The sequence below is a fragment of the Rhinatrema bivittatum genome, chromosome 1 (genome assembly GCF_901001135.1).
Source record: "Rhinatrema bivittatum chromosome 1, aRhiBiv1.1, whole genome shotgun sequence".
Classification (NCBI taxonomy): Eukaryota; Metazoa; Chordata; class Amphibia; order Gymnophiona; family Rhinatrematidae; genus Rhinatrema; species Rhinatrema bivittatum.
Genome location: NC_042615.1, coordinates 527561250 through 527571965, shown reverse-complemented (window position 1 = coordinate 527571965; position 10716 = coordinate 527561250). Strand labels below are relative to the sequence as shown.

General features: G+C 45.6%; 1 protein-coding gene across 5 annotated transcripts in view; it reads left to right on the top strand.

Moving 5' to 3' along the window:
• The first annotated feature begins 542 nt into the window (after positions 1–542).
• Positions 543–10716, top strand: part of LOC115097476 (histone-arginine methyltransferase CARM1-like) — a 296952-nt gene continuing 286778 nt past the window's right edge. For 2 of the 5 annotated variants that reach the window (XM_029613378.1, XM_029613370.1), the window contains exon 1: positions 545–829. In XM_029613378.1, coding sequence (XP_029469238.1) covers positions 643–829 — 187 coding nt within the window. In that variant the 5' untranslated portion in view covers positions 545–642. Of the gene's footprint in view, positions 830–10716 lie in introns of all 5 variants that reach the window. The other 3 variants (XM_029613395.1, XM_029613387.1, XM_029613361.1) reach the window with 3 other exon arrangements.

Here is a 10716-nt window from a genome sequence, read left to right as displayed (position 1 = left end):
GACACAGTGCTGCTGCTACTACTGGTTCTTCTTGTCTAATTGGCATAGGCAGCTCTGTACAGATACACATAAGAGCCAGTCCCTGCTCCAAAGAGCTTACAGTCCAGTCAAGACAAACATATGCACAGATTTCTAGGGATCTGAAACCAGCAGGAGACTCCTTTCTTAGCTGGCACGTCTATCCATACGAAAGAACAGAGGAAGCGCGTTCTGGGGTGGTTTTACCGTACGCAGTGACATAAAAAAAAAAGTTAACAAATCTGCAAGGTCAGTGAAGGGATCTGAGACCGAGTCCTCTTCTCTAGTGCCTTGGCGCCCGATAGCTGGAGAGCAGTTTCATTTCTCAGGAGCGCAGAACAACCCCACAGCTCCGCTTCTTCAATCAGACCTGGTTGGTGTCTCCTCGTCAGCGCTGGGCTTTGCCGGGCATCGCCTTCCAGCGCTGCAGATGCCGAGCAGAGCCAGAAGGGGTCCCACGTGTTTCGCTCCGGCTGCAGGGCTGCCGGAGACTTTTTTTTTTTTTTCCCCTGCCCGTTCCCCCTCCCTCCCTCCCCGGCGCACATTCTTTCCTCCTCTTTTCTCCATTGGCTCCCTCCGGCTGGTGGAGGAGAGGAGAGCAGCCCGGCTGGCGGAGAGGCCCCCATGGCGGCCTCGGCCCTGCAGTACAGCGTGAAGCTGCTCTTCCTGGGCGAGGAGCAGATCTCGGCGGGAGGGGCGGGCGGCGGCGGCGGCGGCCGAGGCTTCCAGCTCGCCGCCAGCCCCCTCCCCAAAGCCCTGCGGCTGGTGGCGCAGCCGGGGGAGGGAGACGCCGAGGTGACCGTGACGGACGGTAAAGTACTCTTCCCTTTTCCTCCAGTCTTACTGCCACTTGCTCTGGGGGGGGGGACGGGGGGGAGAGGCGGATTTCAGGAGCAAAGTTGTTTTCGGCGCTGATCGTCCCAAAAGGGTAGGATCGGATTTGCTCCGGTGTGAGGAGGAAGCCTTTTCTAAGTTATAATAAACAGGGGAGGATGCCTGCCTCTCATTGATTAAAGAGGGACCAAGGCATCAGCTAATAATGTCCTTTTTTTTTCCCCCCCCCCATATGACATTCCAGTTTGCAGAATGCCTGAGCGCGTTTATATTGTTTATTGTAAGGCCTTAACCGCGACAGTTTTGTTCTATGGAAACCGACCTGATTTGATACTTGTATTGAGAAGGTCGGTATATAAAAATCCTAAATAAATAAATAAATATTGCGGTGCGCTTAGAGGGCTGAGTTGAAGTTTCCCGATGCGTTTTGCAAACCGAAGCTCATAGTTGGTTCGTTGCCGGGCTCTGCAGGCGCAATGATGGTGGATCGGGGGGGGGGGGGGGGGTCGCTTCTGCAGCGCCGGCCCCCGGAGTTCTCGCTCCGGACTCGCCGAGCGTGAATGCCTGCTGGGCTGTCTGTCTGATGCAGCCGCGCCAGAGCAGGTACAAGTCGCCCGTGCTGCCTTTCCGTCGGTGCGGGAGGGGAGAGTTGCACAGGCTGTGCGGGGCAGGTCTGCCTTGGGCACCCTCTCGTTTTGGACTTTCCCCTTTCTTCACTTCCTCGCTTTTACCCGATGTCGGGAGGAGCAGCAGCTCCCACTGGGGGGGGGAAGGAGGCCGCCTCTGGTGCCCGCTGCTTACCAGGAGGAGAAAAGGGGGCCGGTAGCTCTTTATTCCTGAGAGGTTGCTGATCAGTTTTAAGTTAAATTCCAAAATTGCAGTTTTTCAAGGAGATCGGAGAGGTCAGCCAGGTGACCCAGTGCTGTCTGTGCTGCCGGGCTGGAGGCATGGATTGGGGGGGGGGGGGCTGATTCCTGATGATGCCAGGTGGCCACACTCGCTGTCCCTGGGGGCAGAGAATCTCAGCCATTTCCAACATCAGCCCCTTCACGTAGGGTTCGTGGGGCACCCATACTGGGCTTCAGAGGCGGCAATAGGCTATGGACTCCTATGAAGGGCTGGGACTGTCAGGGCTTACATTAAGAGGATGCTTGGCACAGGGCAAATGAACAGCAGCAGGGCCCTGGAGCCTTGAAATGATAAGTGTTGGGGATGGGAGTACTATGGCTCTGTGGGGCTTCCCTAAAATGCAGGGTCCAGGATGGTCACTCCTACTCATCACCCTCTAGGCACTGTGACAGCTTGGTTACACAGGGACCAATGTAATAAACCTGTGCTAAAATTGGAATTAGATTTTAGTACAGGTTTTATTTTACACCTGCATTAAAAACTGCGGTCCCCATGGGATGCATGAAGCTAATGACATGCAAGTGGACCAGGAGTAAAAAAGCGAAGTGCTAAAGTGAAAATTCACTTTTTTTGACTCGAGGTCCACTTGCATACCAATCCGTGCTAATAAAAAGGTGGCCAGCAGGCCGGGCAGGGTTGGTCGGTCCGGGTCCGAGTTGCATAGATTCTCCTACATCGGGAAACCTCTCCTAATTTTGCTCGGAACCCCAGTCGGAGAAGAGCTTACCTCCGCCAGCAGGGCCGACAGCCGACTGGCCCCTCCACTGTCACTTGTCTGTGAAGGACCTTTGTGAATTCTGAAAGGGCAACCTTAAGAACATAAGAACATGCCATACTGGGTCAGACCAAGGGTCCATCAAGCCCAGCATCCTGTTTCCAACAGTAGCCAATCCAGGCCATAAGAACCTGGCAAGTATCCAAAAACTAAGTCTATTCCATGTTACCATTGCTAATGGCAGTGGCTATTCTCTAAGTGAACTTAATAGCAGGTAATGGACTTCTCCTCCAAGAACTTATCCAATCCTTCTGAAGGGGGATTTGTCCTTTCACTGACAGGTGACAGTGGAGGGGCCCGTTTGGCGGACAGTGGAGTGAATACATTAAGTGGCCGCGGGAAGCTGGAGGGGCAGTTCTGTGGAACAGCGGAGTACTGCATCCTTTTTTTGTTCTGGCTACTCTCTTTAGGCTCACCCTTTTCTTCTGGTCCCTGTAGTGGTGTGGCTGGCTGGGTGGAATGCATTGTCTGCACCAGCACCACTATCATCTCCTCCTCCCATGACCCAGCTTTCTTGCACTGCCTTATCCCCCACACACCCCCAGACTGAAAAATTATGCAGTAGTGTAGCTCAGCCAAACTGACTTTACTGAACGTAACACGAACGCCAGGCTTTCTCTACAGTACATTAGTTGGGCAGATCAGTTTAATTGATATTACAGCTGCATTGCTTTTGAAATTCAGTCTGCAGATTCCTGAATAATCCACTCTTCCTTCCCAACTCCCCAAACAGTTTTGTAGTTTACTTTCTGTACTTCCTTCACTTCTGTTATATAATTTTTGTTCATTGGGTTCCAGAACCGCAATCAGCATCCCAAGGTCCTAGCCACATGCACTACAATTAAATGACTAATTCTTTTGATCTAGTGTTTGCTTCCTTCTTATGCACATTTAAACTGTATGCAGAGTTAAAATACCGTGGCTACATGACATGGAAGCCTTCAGCAATCCTGACTGAGTCATATTATTTAAGTGGTTACTCAGGAAGACTTACAAACTGGGAAAAATAAGAACATTTCAAACAAGAAACAAGGTAACTCTTGCTGGTCATTTTCTGTAGTATCTCCCAATTAATTTACTGAAGGTGCAACATTTGTGTTAGTATAAAGCAGGCTTCTCCAAGGCGAGCATCACCTTCTGCCTGATTATAAAGTTATGTACAGATGTCAAAGCTAGGTGCAGCTGTTAAATCCCATGTTCTGAACACATCAGCTCCCATGAAACCCGTGGAACCATTAGTTCCACCCAAAAAGATCTACCACAATGTGTACTGCCTAACCCATTAGGCAAGGCCTGTCTCTTCTAGCAGCAGCACATACTTGCCCATTTGCTTTGGCCTATCAACAACTACTCACTTGCAGGTCTAAAATGCTCCTGCAAAAAACTCTGTAATGCAGTATCTGTACAGTAACTTTATGGTACCCATCAATGAACTATGGGGATTTCTTTAGTAGGAGATATGCTATTCCCTGATTTCTGAGTGGGTAAGGGTTCTCATTAATTGGCTGCTTCATGGCCACCTTAGTTTCTCCTCTGGATGCTTTGTAGTTGAAGCCATGCTCTGGTTTAATTTGTAAACTAAAACTTGAAACTGCTTTTCTTTAATGTTTAGAGCAAGGAGTGCCCAAACTAGGGCAGAATTTCATCTGACCCCTGGCAGAAGGAGTTTGATCTAGCTCATGGCATGCATTGCTGGCATTAGTGCCGCTTGGACAGTGCAGCCCGAGGAGAGGGTGCGAGGCTGCAGCACAGTCATAAGGAGGTTTTGGCCACTTCGGGGGGGGGGGGGGGGGCACCAGTGGTACTGAGCTGGGGGTTCTGCGAGGCTGTCAGGAAAAGCCTGGTGGTTCCTGGAGCTCCCAACCGTGCTACCATCTCTTTGGCGCTGTGTGGGAGGAGGTCTGGGCATCGTCCTGTAAGGATGCAGGCTATGGAGGCCCAGAGTGCAGAAATTGCCATTATTATAACCCAGCTACCTAACGTTCTCCCTGGATTATGATCTCAGGAGGGGGTTTGCTTTGCATATACCATGAATCTGGCACGTTGCAAAAGAGGGGAACGAGAGGAGGAGGAGGAAAGGGATGACAAAGGGGAAAAAAATTTAAAAAGGCAGCAGGAGTTTGCAGGGGTGTGAATGAGAGAGCGTGCACCGCACGTGGACCCGCCCCATCTTGCCATCCATTCACCTCCCTGTTCCCTACTTCTGCAGGTGAGCAGATATTGGGGAAGGGGGAAAGGGTGCGGCAGTGTTGCCAGATTTTAAGAAATCTAAAAATATTAGCATAGTAACAGTCTTTTCAGCAGAAGAAGATCACATGGTCCATCCTTCTGCCGCTCCGAGCAGGTTACCCCCATGCCTTATGTTAAGGATAGTAATACTCGCAAGTAAAACCAAGCAATTGTCAAACCCATGACAACATTACTGCCACATTTTACATGGTGAACAGCCTTCCTGATAATACAGACGATGCTGCTTGAATGCTCTTTGCTTTTGGACTTGGCCGTAGAAGCTTTATCCCCAAATTCAGTGTCTCAGTGCCCCAGACTGTAAAAGTCAGGGCCCTGCGTTGGCTGTCTTCAGATCCAATACCCTTTTGTCCGTGCCCCGCTGTGAAAGCGGAGAGCGATGTTGCAGTTGTGTCAAAATCATCAAGGCTAATTGGTTAAGGGTAGTAATCCCCCATGCTGTCTGGTTAAGGGTACTAACTGCTGCTCCGTGCAGGTTACCCCCATGCACCCTTTTCTTCATTATCATCCTCAAGCCTTTAGGGATCCTTAGTGTTTATCCCATGCTCTTTTGAATTTGTTTACTGTTTTCATCTTCACCACCTCTTCCAGAAGGGCATTCCAGACACCCACCTCCCTCTCCAGGAAAAAATATTTCCTTATGTTGGTTCTGAGTTTTCTTTCCAATGGAAACGTTTCAAAGCCTGTGCGTCATTACGTAAATCCTTTCAGGTATCTAAAGGTCTGTATCGTATCTCCCCTGCACCTCCTCTTTTCCAGGATTTACATGCTCAGATCCTTCAGCCTCCCCTCATAAGTCTTACGATGCAGACCCCCACACTAGTTTGGTCGCCCTTCTCTGGACCGGCTCCATCCTGTCTCTATACTTTTTGAGATATGTGCTCCAGAACTGAACAAAGTACTCCAAGTGAGCCCTCACCGAGGACCTGTACAAGGACATCACCACTTCTTTTTTTTTTTCTTACTGGTTATTCCTCTCTCTTGGCGTTTTTCTGTCTTTAGCTATTGCCTTGTCACATTGCCTCGCCACCCTCAGATCAGCAGACATTATCACTCCAAGGCCCCTCTCCCGGTCCGTGCACATTAGCCTTTCACCCCCATCACATACAGCTCTTTTGGATTGCCGCACCCCAGATGCATGACTCTGTATTTCTTGGCGTTGAATCCCAGCTGCCAAATCCTCAATCAGTCTTCAAGTTCTCTTAAATCACTTTTCATTCTTTCTTTTTTTTTTTTCTTTTTTCATGCATTTACAAACATTTAAGAAGAATTCTTGTACAGAAAAAGAAGTAATACAAAGCAAAAACATTTAGGCAACTATTTCTTTCATAACCACATAATGCAGTATATACCTCTTTACTCAAAAGGAAATAAGGAGAGGAACAAGGGAAAATAAAGTGAAAATAGCAAGGCAAGTTTTAAAAAGAAAAACTGAGAAATAAGGCCAATTTCTAATTATCACAGAGTACCATAATTTTTAATTAAGTGTGCGAGTCTAGGAAGGAACGGAGCTGGGATGGCTCAAAAAATATATAATTCACATTTTGAAATTTCAAGAAACATTTACAGGGGTAGGGCAATAAGAAAGGCCCCCACCCCCCTTAGAGACCCCCTCATTGTGCATAGCTAGAAATTTCTTATGAAGCAATTGGGTATTTCTAGTAAGATCTGGATATATCCATATCTTTTGGCCATAAAACAGAGAGAAACGATTAAGGAAATAACTTTTCAATATATTATTTCTATCAGAGTGAAAAGTGCAATTCACCAAAAGCGAACCTCTTTTTTTTTTTTTTTACTTCAAAAGATTGTGATATTTCCAAGATAGTTGTAATATCTAATGATTGATCTTGAGCTTGAGCGTCTTCTTCTTTGTCTTCAGTAGAAGATGGCAAATAATACGCCTTTGTTATTATTGGCATAGCCTCTTTAGGAACCTTCAGTGCTTGAGTAATATAATTATTAAAGAGTTCAATAGGTGAAATCATCCGTATAATAGGAACATTCAGAGCTCTTAGGTTCAAGCTTCTAAACGAATTTTCCAAATTCTCCAGCTTTTTTGCATGAACTTGCTCTGCTTGGACCAAGGTGGTTTGAACTTTTTCTACCAGAGATATCTGGATTCAAAAGTTTCCAAGTTAGTTGCGATTTTAGTTATAGAGAATAGTATTTATTCGCGTTTGATTGTGTCCAGAAAAGCTTTCATTAGCGAAGTCATAGAGGCCTCTAAGGTAACCAAGGTGTCCCAGACTGATTCCAGGGTGATCTTGGGTGATTTTATAAGGGGAGGTTTGGTAGAAATAACATTCACCAGCTCACTAGTACCCCCTAAAAACTCTCCACTTACAACATCTAGGGAGTGCAGATTAGGAGTTGAAAAAGCCGGACCAGATCCCAAATGTCCGTTAGAAAAGCTTGCTACACAGGCAGCCCTAAGCCACACACCTTCAATGACTTCAGGTGAAATTTCTCTCCCTTCTCATGCCTCCCGCTCAGAATTCAGATCCCCCCCCAAATTACCCCATAGGGCGTTGATGAGCCTTCAGGTGTCATCAGGAGGGCTTGGGAGGGAGGCATTGGAGTATTCTGTGCTCTGGGGGTTAAGGAGATGGCCTCTGCCAGCGGAGATGGCATTCGCTCCCCACCTGTCTCCGCAGTGGCTTGCGCACCTGTACTATTTTTGGCATTCCTGCAAAAAAAAGATTAAATCCACGGTTGATTGTTCTCCAGAGAGGGAGAGCTAGCTATATTCTACCTCAGCTTAGCCTTCCACTTTGTATGAGGCATAACAAACAACAAGGAAAAATAACCAGTATGGAAAATGGAGAGAGACATCAGTAAGCGGCCATCTTGTTTCCCACTTTTCATTCTGTCTATTCCTTCAGGCATGTCCACTCTGTTGCAGATCTTAGTATCATCCGCAAATAGACAAACTTTACCTTCTATCCCATCTGCAATGCTGTGCACAAAGATATATTGAACAGAATCAGTCCCAAAACCAATCCCTATGGCACTCCGCTTAACCCTGTTCTTTCTTCAGTGTAGGCTCCATTTACCAATACATGCCGTCTCCTGTCAGTCAACCAGTTTGCAATCCATGCCACTACCTTGATACCCACGCCCAAATTTCTCATTTTGTTCACTAATCTCCTATGCAGGACTGTATCAAAAGCTTTGCTGAAATCCAAATAAATCACATCTCGTGATCTTCCCTGATCCAATTCTCTAGTCTCCAAAACAAATAAATCAATCAGATTTGTCTGACAGGTCCTTCCCCTGGTGAATCCATGCTGCCTTGGGTCCAGCATCCTACAGGATTATAGATAGTTCACTATCCTTTCCTTCAGCAGCGTCTCCATTACTTTTCCCACCACCGAGGTGAGACTAATTGGCCTGTAGTTTCCAGCCTCCTCTCTGCTCCCACTCTTGTGAAGCGGGACAACCACCACGCTTCTCCAATCTCACGGCACTACTCCCTTTTCCAGGGATCTATTGAACAGGTCCTTCAGCAGACCCGCCAGCACATCTCTGAGCTCCCTCAGTATCCTGGGGTATATCTCAACTGACCCCATGACTTTGTCAACTTTCAGTTTTCCTAGCTCTTACCATACATTTTGTTCTGTAAACAGAGTTTCATCTACTATACCCCTATCTATGTTCTTGCCAGCCAGTAATGGTCCTTCTCCAGGATCTTATTTAGTAAACACCAAACTGAAATATTTGTTTAATATTTCTGCCATTTCTTCATCTCTCTATACACATTGCTTCTTGTTACCTTTCAATTTCACTATACCACTTTGGACCTTCCTTCTTTCTCTGATATATCTGAAAAATGTTTTGTCACCTCACTTTACCTCTTTGGCAATTCTTTCTTCTGCTTGACCTTTCACTTTCCTGATTTCTTTCTTTGTCTTCCTCAGATTCACCGGGTATTCTCCCTTGTGTTCCTCTTTTTGTGATCCTTTATACTTCTTGAATGCTGTTCTTTTTGCCTTTATTTTTTCAGCCAACAACTTTGAGAACCAGATCAGTTTCTTATTCTTCTTACTTTTGTTTACTTTTCTAACATATAGATTTGTTGCCTTTGTAATAGCTTCTTTTAATTTGGCCCACTGTTGTTCCACTTCAACCACTTTCTCTCAGTCTTCTAGTTCTATCTCCAGGTGTGTCCCCATTTTGTCAAAGTCTGTATTTTTGAAATTCAAAACTCAGGTCTTCGTGTGAATTCTCTGTATCCTATTTGTGATATCAAACCATATTGTTTGATCACTGGTGCTCAGGTGGGCACCTACTCGGACATTTGAGACATTCCCATTTGTGAGGACCAGGTCAAATATCGCACCCTCCCTCGTGGGTTCCATTACCATTTGTTTGAACAGAACCCCTTGAACGACATCCACTATCTCTCTGCTTCTCGTAGATTCCGCAGAAGTGATTCTCCAGCATATGTTTAGCAGATTACAATCTCCAATGAGCACCACGTCTCCCTTCTTTCCCACCTTTTGGATATCTTCGACCAGATCTCTGTCCATTTCTTCTGTTTTAGTGGAGCCTGTAGACCACACTAGTAAAAATGGATGCACTATCATCTTTTTTTTTTTTTTTGTACAGCCCATAATGCTTCTTCTCTATCCTATGTCCCTTGCAGTTCAATTGCTTGAATATAGTTTTTGACATAAAGAGCTATTCTTCCCCCTTTTCTATCCTCTCTGTCCTTCCTTAACAAGTTATAGCCCAAAATGGCCACATCCCAATCATGAGAATCCATGAACCATGTCTCCGTAATAGCAACAATGTCCAAGTCCGCCTCCACCATTAGGACCTGCAGGTCTGGGATTTTATTGCCCAAACTATGAACATTTGTGGTCATAGCTTTCCAATTATTCTTCTTTGATTTGCTATACTTCCTAATCACCTTTTTTCAATCTGATTTTATTTTCTCCTCCTATTTCCTGTATTACTTGGGGCTGACATGCCAGCTCCATTGGCCACCTCCTACAGCCTCCATTCTCTAATTTAAATGTCTGTTAATATATGATCTGAATTTCTCACTTAGCATCCTTCTCCCTGCTACCAAAAAATGTACGCCATCCTTACCATATAGCCTTTTACTGCTCCATCATGGCCCCAGCCTCCAGTGTATCCAAAACCATTTTCTGTATAGCAGGTTTTGAGCCAGGAATTGAAATTATCTATATGGCATAACCTTTCTTTTCCCCTTTCCATGAACAGGAAATACTAAGGCAACAGTCTGTGCCATATGTCTTATCTTCTTTCCTAGATTTTTGAAATATTTGTACTTCATGAATACCCCAGATGGATGATAACATTAATATCAAAGTTCCTACTTTCTTCAACAATGGATTTGACTATCTGGTTAGCATTTCTTCTAGTTGAGGATCCTGGAAGGCATTTAGCTGTTGTGTCACCATCAGAATGAGCTCCCAGATTGGTTACTCCCAGATTGGTTACTCTGATGAGCAAGTCTCCCAGCAGAAGAAGCTTTCTTATGACATTTGATCCCGTCAAAGAGCTTCTGGGTGCATTGGATCTTTTATTTATTTATTTATTTATTTATTTATTTATTTATTTATTTAACTTTATATACCGACTTTCAAATTAATATCAAGGCGGTTAACAATGATTAGAATTTCTCTTTCAGACATCACTTGAAATTCTATTGCTGGGTTTTCTTCATTTTCCAGGGCAGAAAAGGAGTGATATACGGGTAATGGTGGGAAGAGAGGGTGTCTCTTAATCACAGGCCTTATTCTGCCAGAGCCCACTGTTATCCAATTATTCCTAGTTTTCTGAATCCTGGATGTCTGACATTTCTGTGGGAGTGGGAGTTGATACGCAGGATGCTACAAAGTTGGGGAAATTGGGTGTCTCTGTCACATGTCTAGTTTTACTACAGACCACTGTAAAACATT